This window comes from Sceloporus undulatus, chromosome 2 (assembly GCF_019175285.1).
Source record: "Sceloporus undulatus isolate JIND9_A2432 ecotype Alabama chromosome 2, SceUnd_v1.1, whole genome shotgun sequence".
NCBI lineage: Eukaryota > Metazoa > Chordata > Lepidosauria > Squamata > Phrynosomatidae > Sceloporus > Sceloporus undulatus.
Genome location: NC_056523.1, coordinates 8292614 through 8306250, shown reverse-complemented (window position 1 = coordinate 8306250; position 13637 = coordinate 8292614). Strand labels below are relative to the sequence as shown.

Genomic DNA, 13637 nt, shown 5'->3' with positions numbered 1-13637 from the left:
GCAGTGGTTAAGACTGCATGGACTTTCCACCTGGACTACAGGATGTGCTTCCTTCATAGTTCATCATCAGTCACATGCTGTTGAGAACATATGGGGAAGATAATTGTTACACAAATCTTAATGTACATAGAATCTTAATGTACATCATAGAATCCAGTACTGAAAAGAAATGTTAGGAGTCCCCAGTCAGTGGGAAGTGGGTCATTCACAGTCCTTTGTGTGTCATAAGTAAGTCCTGCTGACTTAGTGGAGTATCGCTCCTAAGTAAATTACTGTAGTTGCAGTACAACTACAATTGAAATCTAATTTGTAACTCTGAAAATGAAAGAAGGTTTTCCATGGGAGGTCAGATTCTACAGTTGCAATAAAATGGGGGAAGAATGTTCTTCCAAGTGTAGAATCTGACTTCCTATGGAAAACATCTCCCATTTTCACATTTATAAATTATACTTCATTATCTTTATTTAGGATAACTCTTCTTTGCCACAGAATTTAACCCATTTAGCTGCTCTGAGTAATCATGAGGAAGGGTAAGGTATAAACTAAATAAATTATAAGAACAGCAGGTCTCAAAGAGCATATCAAAGGACACAAGTGCTTTCCATCAGAGAATGTATCATCTGCATTTAGGTGATTGCTTAGGCAAGATGGAAGGTGTGAGGCAAGTGAGGTCCTGGACAGATTCAGCACCAGGGCCAGGACTACAGATAACAGCCAGGGTCTTTGGGTTGGTTTCAGGACCATGGAGAGCATCCCTGCAGTTTCTCTAGAGGCAAGTTACTCCAGCAGCTCCAAACTGGCTCCATTTTATAAACTGGATCTAAAAACCCCAACTACAATTGCAGCCTATGCAGAATTCTCCCTGTGAGGGTTTAATTTATTCTTTCTTGCTGCTGCTGTTATATATTCAAATTATACCTTGTCCCTCCTAACAAAATCACAGGTTACTAACTGCATAAAAATACCCAATATAAATGAGACAAAAGCAGAAAAGTAAAATATCAAAAATGGGGGGAAGGGAGCTCTGGAAGGTCAGAGGGCCTCCTCACCCCAAATCTAGTATCCCAGATGATGTGGGCAGCACTCCACCATTTTTCTGTGGCTGGAAGTAACATACTGTAATTTTTGGGTTTTAGAGTTTGTTATTTGGGTCAGTGTGTGTGTGTGTGTGTGTGTGTGTGTGTGATGAAAGAACAGCAGTTAAACAGGGAACTGGCAACTAAAGGCCTCTAATTTTTAACACTTTTTGGTGGGCTGTAATAAGGGCAAAGGACACAATGCAGAAATTACAGGTAGTGAAAATGCCCTAAACATTGGTCATTAAACAGTCAAAACTGGGTGGTAATGTGGACATCTTTGCATAGGTGACCTAATGTGATGGGATTAAAAATCTTTGTCTCTATTTGAGCCACAGGGAATAAAGTTGAACTGTAAAGCAAATCCCTGTTTTTCATAGAAGCAACCAGAGCTTGGTGATAGAACACTTGCTTTGCTTGTAGAAAATTTCAGGTTCAGCCCCCAGCATCTCCAATGAAATCACTGGGTAGCAAATAATGGGAAAGACCTCCGGTGAAAGCGGCATCTATCAGAGTAAACAGCTAGATGACCATTAAGCCTGACCATGAGACAAAACAGCTTCTTATGTTTCTTGTTATTTTCTTCTACCTATGAGGATACCAAAGTTCAGAATTTGTGTCTCTTCTGGGGGAAAGACTATTACTGGTAACTATTTAACTGAGTGTCCCACTAGAGGACACTCTACATCAGTGTGGAGTAGTGGTTTGAGCATTAAAATACGACTTTGACTCTGGAGACCAGGGTTCCTATTCTCATTGAGCCATGGAAACCCACTGGGTGACCTTGGGCAACACACATGCTGTCAGCCTCAGAGAAAGGCAAAGGCAAACTTCTGAGCAAATCTTGAAAAAAAAACAAAAACCCTCATGATATGTTCACTTTAAGGTTGCCATAAACTGGAAACTTGAAGGCACACAACAACAACCACCCAGTAGTGGGAGGAGGAACAGATATAACACATCCTAGGATGGATTGCCTAGGAGAAGGGCAGGAGGCAATGACTTAGACAAAGTGCATGAAAGATAGATACCTTTTAGATCAGAAGCAGTAATCCTGTGACCTACAGAAATCTGTGGCTCTTTGGATCCCCAGAAATTTCATCCCAAAGCCCAGAACTACCCCTCAGACTTTAAGCTAAAAAATACTCGTACCAGCCACTGCAAAACAGCAGTTTCCCAGCACTGTCCATTTTCCTCATGTCCCCAGAGGCCAAAAAAAGATAAAATTGTCCAAAGTCAAAACCAGAACTGATGCGACATTACTTCCAGTTGTGTTACTCATGCCTGTGCAGCCTGCTGGAGGGTCCAAAGGTAAAAATTGCCCCCAGCCCCCTCCTCAGTTGTTTACCCCAATTTAAATGCTTGTGTGGGACAACCTGTAACAGTAAAGACATAAAAAGTCTCAAAAGGTGGACGGATGACTCTATGTCTCTTCTTGTCACCCAAAATGGTGCCCACATCAGTGCAGCACAGCTATCCAAAGGAGCCTGATATGACTCCATGCAGCCTGCCTCCTCAAGTTCCAGAACATGCCCATCTTTGATTTAGATAAAAACCTTAATTTATATCTTGGTATTGAGTCCTTACTGCATCTCTCTCTCTATTTTATCAGATTATGTGTGCGAAAGTGAAGATGAAGGGGAACAGTCGAAGATTTCTTCTGAAAGATCCAAGCAGAAAGAGTTGAATGAGAACCTTTGGGATAAAAATGGACTGATAATGGATGAAGGGAACCACATAGAGAAAAAGAAGCATCCATCCATTCCTTGCCATGATGGAGACCTTTATGATATTCCATTCCAACAAGAAGTTGTAGAAAATAGAAGGGACATGTACTTCAGTACTCACTGGAGAATCAACAGAGAGGAGAAACCAAATCAAAGTTTGGCATTTGGGAATAGCTTCGTTGAAGGCAGAAATTTTCCAGAATTTCAAATGCTTCAAGGTGAGGAGATACCCTATAAATGCTTTATATGTGGAAGGTGCTTCACACGAAGCACAAATCTTATTTCCCATCAAAGAATCCACACAGGGGAGAAACCATATAGTTGCCCAGACTGTAACAAAAGATTCTCTAGTCAATCAGATCTTATTAAACATAAGAGAATCCATAGAGGTGACAAACCATATAAATGCTCTGTTTGTGGAAAGGACTTTAGTCAGGGTGGTCACCTTACTTCACATCAAAGAATTCACACAGGGGAGAAACCCTACAAGTGCTTGGAGTGTGAGAAAAACTTTAGTAAAAACACCAACCTTACTTTGCATCAAAGAATTCATACAGGGGAGAAACCATACAAATGTTTGGAGTGTGGAAAGAGCTTCACTTGGAATTCAAACCTTACTTCCCATCAAAGAATCCATACTGGAGAGAAACCTTTTAAATGTTCAGATTGTAACAAGGCCTTTTGTAATCACTCAACCCTTATTAAGCATATGAGAATTCACACAGGAGAGAAACCCTATAAATGCTTTACGTGTGGAAAGAGCTTCAGTCAGAGCTCAAGCCTTACTGCACATAAGAGAATTCACACGGGAGAAAAACCATATAAATGTTCTGAATGTGGGAAAAGCTACAGTAAAAATACAAATCTTACTTCACATCAGAGAATTCACATGGTAGGAAAACTGCTCCATTAAATGCTTTTTTAAAGTCTGGTGTACAGAATGGAAATGAACAGTTGCCGGACACAGAAGAAATGAGCTACCATCTGATCAGATATTCTAATAAGAGATGGACTACAGAAATGCCCATATTTTGTTTTGTTTTAATCATACCTACTTGTTGGTTGCAAAACACATGGAAGTAATCGTGGGTTGAAGAAATACAGAAAAGGGAAGCAACTTTTTGAAGGTTCCAGTGTTTCTTTTGTTGATCAGTTAAAATGGATTAAAAGGTAAACACTGGGATGGCCTTACAGTTTTCCACAAACATTTTGCTTGTCAACATTATGTTGACCACATCAAAATAAAGATCTCCATGTTTATGTGAGTCTTAAATGGGGAGGGCACTTTTTAAAAGCTGAAATATCATCTGGAAGTTTCAGAGGAAAAGTCAGAATCTTTGAATGTTTTTAAATATGGAGAAGGACATTATGAGGTAGTGATGCTATCAAGTGAGTGAGGTGGGAATTGGGTGGTCTGGGAGAAGCATGTGGCCCTTGGACATCCTCTCCTCAAACCCACCATTTAAAACCAAATTAACTGGAAAAATGTAATTGGCTGTACATTACTTCAGGGACATGTTTAGCATTTTAGCAATGTTTTGAGAACCCACCCCCTTTAAACAGCAGGAAAATGTTCCTTCCCTATTATTTAGATGTGATTTCTGGTTCCCAGAATTTCATTTCCAACCCCAAAAGTAATGACGGCATGCCTTGCCAAGATGTTTAGCCTGGAGAAGAGAAGGCTAAGAAGTGATATGATAGCGCTGTTTAAGTATTTGAAGGGATGTCACACTGAGGATGGAGCAAGCTTGTTTTCTGCTGCTCCAGAGAATAGGACATGGAACAATGGATACAAGCTACATGAAAAGAGATTCCACCTCAACATTAGGAGGAACGTCCTGACAGTGGAACATACTCCCTCAGAGGGTGGTGGAGTCTCCTTCTTTGGAGGTTATTGAACAGAGGCTTGTTGGCCATCTGTCGGAGGTGCTTTGATTGTGAGATCCTGCATGGCAGGGGTTGGATTGGATGGCCCTTGAGGTCTCTTCCAGCTCTATGATTCTTGGTGTTACCTACCTCAAGTCGACCCAGACTCATGACAACCCTGTGGATGAATAATCTGAAAGCCCCCTTGGCCTCCACTTCTCTGCTTAGCTCTTGTAGATTCAGGCCCATGACCTCCCTGATTGAGTTTATCCATCTGGCGTGTGGTCTTCCTCTCTTTCTATTGCCTTCTTGCTCCATCCTCGATATGACATCCCTTCAAATCTTTAAACATGGCTTTTCTGTCACATCTTAATCTTCTCTTTCCCAGGTTAAACATACCTAGCTCCCTAAGTCTATCCTCATAGGGCATCGTTTCCAGATCTTTTGCTATTTTAGTCACCCTCTTTTGGACATACTCCAGCTTGTATAATACCCCTTTTGAAATGTGGTGCCCAGACTTGAAACAGATCTGTCTGTCTGTCTGTCTGTCTAGTGTGTGTCTAGGAGCCCCCAATAAGTTCAATCCTAGAGGAGGGCTCTAAGGTTGACTCAGTCTTCAGTCCTTTTGTAGGTCAATAAAATGAGTACAGAGCTTGTTGGGGGAAATTGCCATACACATTGTAAACCTCTTAGGGGGTGATAGTTCAGTGATACATGGTATGGAAATGTACTTTCTATTGCTATTGTGTTTATTTCAACTCAAGCCATCTTACATAGTTCTCCCCTTTCTAATATCATCCTCACAACAAGGCAGTGATTCCCAGACTTTGGTCCTCTAGGTATTTTGGACTTAGCCTACCTGGTCAGCAGTCAGGAAAGCTGGGAGCTGAAGTCCTAAACATCTGGAATAGCAAAGTTTTGGAACCATTGCTGTAAGGCAACTTAACCCTAGAAAAAGTGGCAAGCTGAAAGGTATGGGCTGGTGGAGGTGTGATATTTAATCTTCCAGTTTTTAGCCATGCATTCTAATTACTGTACCACACTGTCCCTCAGTCTTGCTGTGATTCTATCTTTTAACTCCATTCCACCTCAGCTGAGGGTAGCTAAAGCATGTAAGAAATTACCTAGAAGCTACAGGTTGTTGTTGTTGTTGTTGTGTGTGTATTTTCAGGCTATGTGGCCGTGTTCTAGAAGAGTTTATTCCTGACGTTTCACTGGCATCTATGGCTGGCATCTTCAGAGTGAATGCTGGCATGGAAGTGAGTAGGGTATACATATACTATTTGGCTCTAGGTTGAGAGGAGTGATTTATGTGTTAATCTGTGTATTGAAGTTAGATCAGATGTGAGAATCTTCACACAGCACTTCAGATGTTGTGGAACTGCAGCTTGCAGCATTCCTCAGCATTGGCTGTACTGCTAGGGCTGTTGGGAGTTACTGGGAAGCATGCAGTCCTCCAGTGAAACTGTGACAATATCTGGAAGGATTCATGATTCCCACCCACAGGTTCAAAGTAAGAAGACTAAATGCAAATCAACCCCTCAGCTGATGTCAATTCCCTTTTCCTCTGCCCAAGATCTCTTCTTTGTGGTACTACATCTCCCAGCAAGCCTTGCAAATTGTAGAGAAATGGCCAACAGCTGGCCTTTCTGAACCTGAGCAAACACAGCTAGGAGAGGGCTTGTGAGAACTAGAAGGCAAAATGGAAGTCAGAACTTCTTTTTAGTACTGAAGCAGGACCCTGAAGGAACACAAGGAAGAGAAGATGCTTGGCTTCTGTAAGAGAGTGCCAGTTTGGAATATTTTCCCCTACCATGACCTTTGTAAGTAAACTTCCTTGACTGTTCCTTGGTATGTGTTTTTATTCACCTGGAAGCAATGCCTTTCCCTGCCTTGGCTTCTAGTGAATTGCTGGGTGAGTTCAAGGAAGGGTTTGCCCCTCTAAAAAAGGTGAGGGAGGAAGGGAAAGAGAGAGAAGTAAACCCTCTGGACTGGATGGAAAAGAGCAAAGACCTATTGTAAGCCAGGTAAAGCTAGCTGCTTCAGGCGGCAGATGAAGAGGCAACAACGGCAGCCTTCACCCAGCCATCCTCTTGTGTTAGAAGTTGGAACTATGTGGCCTACACTCATTGTCTTGCAAGAAGCTGAAGGGAATGGAAACAGAACTGGAGACATATGTGGCTATAATGGCACACTGTTGGTCCAGATGTCAGCATTGCAACTAAACAAGCTGGCAACAAAGCAGACATACGTTGCATGTCCCCATGCTCTGTTAAACATGTTTTAAAAACCAAGAGTGGCTTCTCAACATAGCCTCTGGGCTTTGGGTGTGTGTGTGTGCATTTTTGGTAGGCTGTACAGCCCACATAGGGTCATGGGCTATAAAATTAGTTTGCAGACTTAACGTCAATAGCCAGCCCTTGTCCTAACTTTCACAATGCTTCAAGCCTGTGGTATGTAAATTCACTATGACACACACTACCTATAACTATAGCAGTAACAAAAATGGTTATTCTGCAAAAGTAGTGGTTGCTCCTCATATCACAATAAGAACATAATTTAGTTCCATTACTTATTGCAAAATTTAATTACTTATAAGTAAGTCCTTGTTTCTATATAGACACTTCCAAGCTCCAGACTCTAAAAAATGTTAATTATTCTTCATATGTGTGGACTCAGTCACCATTTTGGAAGAACAATTGTAGAGAGGAAAAAGTATTTTCTAAACTTTACCTAAAATAACAAGGCAGGAATTTATTTTAAAGCATAGTTTCACTCTGTTATTTCAGTCAGTTTGCATTGGTTCAGTTTTTAAATAGTTCAGTTTAAAATTAAAATTAAACATTTGTTTCATTCTCAAGATTATTTTTTTAATGGCTGCATCTGCACTGCAGAAATAATGCAGTTTGACACTGCTTTAACTGCCATGGCTCAATGCTTTGGAATTCTGAGATTTGTAGTTTTGTGAGATATTTAACCTTCTCTCTCAGTGAGCCCTGGTGTTACAAGAAACTACAAATCCCAGGATTCCACATGATTCCATGGCTCAGTGGAGCCATGGCAGTTAAAATTGTGTCAAACTGTATTATTTCTGCAGCCAATGACATAAAATCTTGGTTAAATCTAGTTCCTAGTCCTGACTAGATTCGAGTCATTGAATTAGTGGCTGGATGGTAGACCAACAATTGCATAAATTTCATTTAGTAAGCAACTGGATTTAGACCCCAGTTTTTATGAAATATCAGAGAGAGTGCTGGAAGGAGCATTCATGGAATTGCTAAATATCCATCCATTTGGGATCTGTTTTAACAAGAGGTAGAGAACCTGGTCCCCTCCAGAGGTTTTGGACTAGAACTCTTGCAGTCATGTGGGCTGGATTTTATGGAATCTGCAATCCAAAACATCTGGAAGACATTAGATTGCTCATGGCTAGTCCAGGTCCACACCTGCAGGCTTTTTCCCTTCATTCTCCCATACTGGGTGCACCTTAGCTACATGCCCTCAACCACCTCAGTTTGGTAGCCTCTGATTATGAGCGTTTGAGAGCTTTATATTTTAATACCATGTTTTTGGTTTTAAGCTTGTCATTGCCATTCTATGTATTTCAATACTGGGGCAAGGTGGCTTGTGTATAATTAGCATAAATTTAGCATTTATCTAGTATTTTTTCTGATTTTGTGTGTGGGCAATTTAGGCAAGTCTTCTACCCTGAAATTCTGGTAGAGGTACACAAGCTGCCAAAAATGTGAAAAGAAAAGAAAATGGATTTGGCCAGCAGTCCACTTAAGGGGCTCTTGCACTAAGCAAGTTGTTGTTGGGTGCCTTGAAAAATCCCATCATGGTTTTGTCCTGTTCTGCATACCGTTTCTATTGTCCTATGGAGTTCACAGGTCCCGCTGCCACATTGCTTTGCTGTAGAACAGGCTGATGAAAGCGTCTTTCCTCCATGATTTTGAAAGCAGAAAGTAACACATTCCTTGGCTGACCCCATTACTGGGGAGGAGCACCCCCTTCTCTGTTTTCTACCTTCAGTCCTTTTTTGCTAGTCATGGGTTTTCCTGGAACCATGGGATAATAGAGACCCTAGGGACCATGCATTCCAACCCCATTCTGCCATGCAGGAACTCACAATCAAAGCACCCTCGACGGGTGGCCATCCAGCCTCTGCTTAAAGATCTCCAAAGAAGGAGAGTCCACCACTCTGTGAAGGAGTTTATTTCATTATCAAACAGCCTTTAGGTCATTTCTCCTAATGTTTAAGTGGAACCTCTTTTCCTGTAGCTTGCATCCATTGTTCCAGCTCCTGTTCTTTAGAGCAGCAGAAAACAAGCTTGCTCCATCTTTAATGTGACACCCCTTCAAATACTTAAAACTTCTTTATCATATCATCCCTTAACCAGCTTTTCTCCAGGCTAAACATACCCAGATCCCTAAGTCTTTCCTCATAAGGCTTCATAGTTTCCAGACCTTTCACCATTTTGGTTGCCCTCCTTTGGACATGCCCTAGCTTCTCAACATCCTTTTTGAATTGTGATGCCCAGAACTGGACACAGTATTCCAGGTGAGGCCTGACCAAAGCAGAACAGAGTGGCACTATTATTTCCCTTGATCTCTAGACACTGTCTTTCTATTCATGCAGCTTAGAATCACATTGGCCTCTTTAGCTGCTGCATCACACAGTTGACTCACGTTCAGTTGATGGTCGAATAAGGCTCCTAGATCCTTTTTGTATGTACTGCTGCCAAGCCAGGTGTTATACAGTTACAGAACTATGATTCCACTTTAACTGCCATGACAGCAACCCATGTAATCCTGGCATCAACAAGTTTAAGTATTTTGAATTCTCTGCCAGAGAGGTGTAAATAAAATCTTAAGCTTTGGTCCTTCAGATGTTTGGGAGGTCAGCTCCCAAAATTCCTGACCATTGGCCAAACTGGATGGAACGTCTGTGAGCTGGAAGACCAAAACAATTTATAGGACTAGTGTATGAGACCCATGGCAGAAAACGCCTCACCAAATTACAAATCTCAAGATTCCATAGGATATTGTCATGGCAGTTCACATAGAATCATAGTAATATGATTGTGCGATGTGAAATATAAATACACATGCACACTGTATTATATATATCATATATCAATGGTGCACGGGGGCACTGCAATCTATTTAAAAGATGAGGCTCTGCTTCTGGAGGGTTGTAGGAAAGTCTAATGTCCTTTTCTTAGAATATACAGTAGTCCCTCTGCATTCACTGGGTGAAGGATCCTGATGAATTTGGAAAAACTGCAGATAAAAAACCACTATTCCTTTTTACCTAAGAGAACACCTCTCTTGGACTCTCCAGATCCTTCAGTGCAACTCTGTGGTCAACATCTGCCAGAAGGTGATCATAGAATCATGCTGGAGGATCTACAAATGTCTAGAAAAGTGTTTTCTCTAGGAATTTCTAGGTTCTCCAGCACAACTCTATGGTCAACTTCTGACAGTTGCGCTGGAGGACTATGAGATTCCTAAAGAGAACATATTAATCAAAACCGCAAATCATGAAATTTACAAAAGTCAAAACCACAGAAGTGGAGGGCCAATTGTAAAAGCTTGATCTAGATGATGGATGATGAAGATGGAGCCAAATATGGCTCACAGGCTGGATTTTGTCCACTCTTACCCAAGTTCTAGTGTTCATTCGGTCACTGTTATTTCCATTTCTTTCCCCAGGAAAATCTAAGCCTGCTCATTCTCATTCCTTCATTAATGTGATACCAGTTGTGTGAATCAGCCCATGGAGAGCCAGCATCCTACATGCAACGGTTTAGGGGGAGGATCAGAAATGGGAGGAGAAGGCTTTCAAGCTGTCCAGGTGGGTTTGCTTGTTATTTACTTTTGCTTTTGTGAGAAGAGGATCAGAGATGGGCATACCCTCCAACTGTTCTCATTTGGCAGGGGCAGTCCCAATTAATCCTCTGTTGTCCCACCTTTTAAGTTGATTTTAAAATGTCCTGGTTTTTCTCTCCTTCTCCAGCTTCCCTGCTTCCTCCTCAGTTTACTGAGTTCAAAGTGCAGAAGTAGTTTGTTCTTAATTCACTCAGCATGTGGAATTGAAGAGGAAGGGACAGAATCTTGTCTTTCTCAGTAGGCTGAAACAAAAGCAAACTCCTGCCTCCTTTCCTCACTTGTGCATTCATCCTCATTAATAACTTTTGCCATCATGACCACTCTCTAATTTCTCTTGGCCACACAGGTCCTCAGTGGCATCACTAGGGGTTTGGAGGCGGGTGCAGACTGCACCAGATGACAACCTAAATAGAGGTGACACCTGTGCTCCTCAAACTCCATTTTGGCAGAAATGGGCTGTGGCATTCATCTGCTTCGCTTTAAAATGCCTTATGAGATGGTGAGAGTGGGGTGAAGCTCAGTGAGAGGAGAAAGAAAAAGCCACAGAATTGTTCAAACTTAAAATTTCAAATTTCAAAATTTCAAATTTTAATACAAATTTTAACGAAATTTAAATTCTTTTAAAATTTTATTTAAAAACATCACATTTTAACCAAATATTCACTATGTATGTGTAAATACTGTACATTCAGGTTGCATGTATGATATTGTAATTTGAAGGCATGATTTTAATTTTGCTAGTTGTGTATGTCACAACTATTAGCATTTACTTTCAGTGGTATATGGGAATTATGATTTACAAGTAACATTAGTGCAAAAAAGCATTACTAAGGATTCTGTATGGTGTGAAATGGGAGGAGGTCAATGGGGGGTATAACACTATGAGTTACCGCAATGGATGACACCAACCCTGCATGCCCTGGTTTTCATCTGTGAAATGTGGTCTCAAGTCTGTTGGACATTTTCCCATCCACCACTGTATTTCTGCCCTAAAAGACTTCCCTGTCTCTCACTGCAGTGTGAAGCTAAGGCGGATGAGGCTCCAAAAGATGTTACCATGAAACAGCCTTCCACAAAAATCCAGCAAGAAAATAAGGGCAACAAGGATGCCACTGTTTCATGTAAGGAGGAGTGTATGTGTGTGAGCGCATTTGATAAATTTTATTTAGGCATAGCTTTGTTTTGGCTTTAAACTGCTGTTGCACATGGCTCTTTTAATAGGAGTACTTTATTTTGATCTTCATTATTATGACCTAAATGCCTTTCAATTGTTTTAAATTAATGTTTTTTAAACAGGATTGTTTATTTAAAAGTTTTTTTAAAAGAAAAGCTTGGACTTCAAATGGTTTTAGCGATATTTTGTTTTGACATGTAGTTGTTTTGACCTGCAGCTGTAGTTGTTTCGGTACCTGTGGCAAAGAAGACAAATAACATTTCAGCATCCATTAATAGAAACATAGTTTCCAAAATGAGGGAAGTGATGGTCCCACTATATTCTGTGTTGGTTAGGGCTCCTCCGGACTATTGTGTTCAGTTCTGGGCACTTTATTATAGGAAGGATGTGAGTAAGTCAGGGGAAGTTCAAAGAAGGGCAATAAGTGTGATAAGATACATAGGAAAAAATATGACAAAAGGTTGAGGGAGCTGGACATGTTCAGCCTGGTAAAAGAAGACTGAAGGGGAACATGATTGTTGTTGTAGGGTACCTTCAAGTCATTTCTGACTTATGGAGACGCTAAGGTGAACCTATCAAGGGTTTTTCTTGGCAAGATTTGTTCCGAGGGGGTTTGCTTTTGCCTTCCTCCAGGGCTTGCTTAAGGTCAGCCAGTGGGTTTCCATGGCTGAGCAGCAAATTAAACCCTGGTCTCCAGAGTCATTGTGCAACATTCATATCGGTGCACCACATTGGGTAGGTGACACGATGGCACTTTTAGAAGAATATATTAGAAGATGGCATTTTTTAAATGTCTTAAGGGCTGTCACAGACATGAAGGGGAGAAAGTTGGTTCTCTGCTGCCCCAGAGGTTAGGACTAAGTCTGATGGTTTTAACTTACAGGAGAATAGATTTTGATGGAACATTACCAGGAATTTCTTGACAGTGAGAATGGTTCTTCAATGGAACCACTTGCATAGAGAGATAGTGCTCAGCCAATAGCAATAGTAAGTACATTTCTATACCGCTTATCAGTGCACTTAAGCACTTCCTAAGCGGTTTACAAAGCTAATTGCCCCCAACAATCTGGGTACTCATTTTAGCAACCAATAGAAGGATGCAAGCCTGAGTCGAGCTTGAGCCCTTTTGCTGGTATTGAACTCGCAACCTTGTGGTTTGTGAGTGAGTGTATTGCAGTACAGTACAGATATTCCATTTAAAAGCACAAAAGCTTTTCCTGCAAAAATTAGGGAGTTTTTTGCCCTTCCTCCCACACAAAGCCCAAACTTCTGCAAGTTGCATGTGACCAGAGATAGGCTTGACTGAAATGAGGAGTATTTTAAGGGCATACACAAGCATTGAGACAGAATGTTTGTTAACATTCTGTGACATTTCCAGAACTCACCCACTGACTTGTCCTCACCCTTCTTTTTTTTCTCAGGTTTTCCTCCTCCCTCTTTCTTTTGCCCAGGCAATAGAGTTGTTTCAGTTTATCTTAATTTCTCCTACAGACCAAGCAGAGATGGCCACAGAGGAAGAGGTCACGATCCAGACCACTCCAAATATTAATAAGAAACAGGAGTCCAGCTCTCTGGTTGCAGAAAGCGGGAGTTTCACCAAGAACCCAAAGGGAGGAAAGTGTCGGCAGAAAACTCGTCATCTGGATGAAGTTGATGAATCTTTTCCTTGGGGAGGAAAAAGAAAAGCCCCCGATGAAGCTGTAGTCCCATCAGGTAAAGGGCACTGCTAAAATCCAACAGCCCTATTTTGACTGTGGGGGAAGAAACTTCAGGTAGAAGTGTGCCCTTGGCTGGAGAAATAGGGCCTGTTCATATTGCACAAGTATAACACTATGGTTCCATTTTAATTCCCATATTTCAGCCTTTTCCCTACAACTGGGATTTCAGGTGTGGTTGGATTGC

The 13637-nt window shown here is 41.3% G+C and overlaps 1 protein-coding gene across 8 annotated transcripts in view; it reads left to right on the top strand.

The window, feature by feature from the left end:
• Positions 1 to 2890: 2890 nt before the first annotated feature.
• LOC121921805 (zinc finger protein 33A-like) overlaps positions 2891 to 13637 on the top strand; it is a 40552-nt gene continuing 29805 nt past the window's right edge. For 3 of the 8 annotated variants that reach the window (XM_042450369.1, XM_042450368.1, XM_042450363.1), the window contains exons 1-5: positions 3725 to 3973; positions 5841 to 5928; positions 10385 to 10526; positions 11580 to 11682; positions 13227 to 13448. In XM_042450369.1, coding sequence (XP_042306303.1) covers positions 10449 to 10526; positions 11580 to 11682; positions 13227 to 13448 — 403 coding nt within the window. In that variant the 5' untranslated portion in view covers positions 3725 to 3973; positions 5841 to 5928; positions 10385 to 10448. Of the gene's footprint in view, positions 3022 to 3724; positions 3974 to 5840; positions 5929 to 10384; positions 10527 to 10907; positions 11061 to 11579; positions 11683 to 13226; positions 13449 to 13637 lie in introns of those variants that run through there. The other 5 variants (XM_042450365.1, XM_042450366.1, XM_042450364.1 and 2 more) reach the window with 5 other exon arrangements.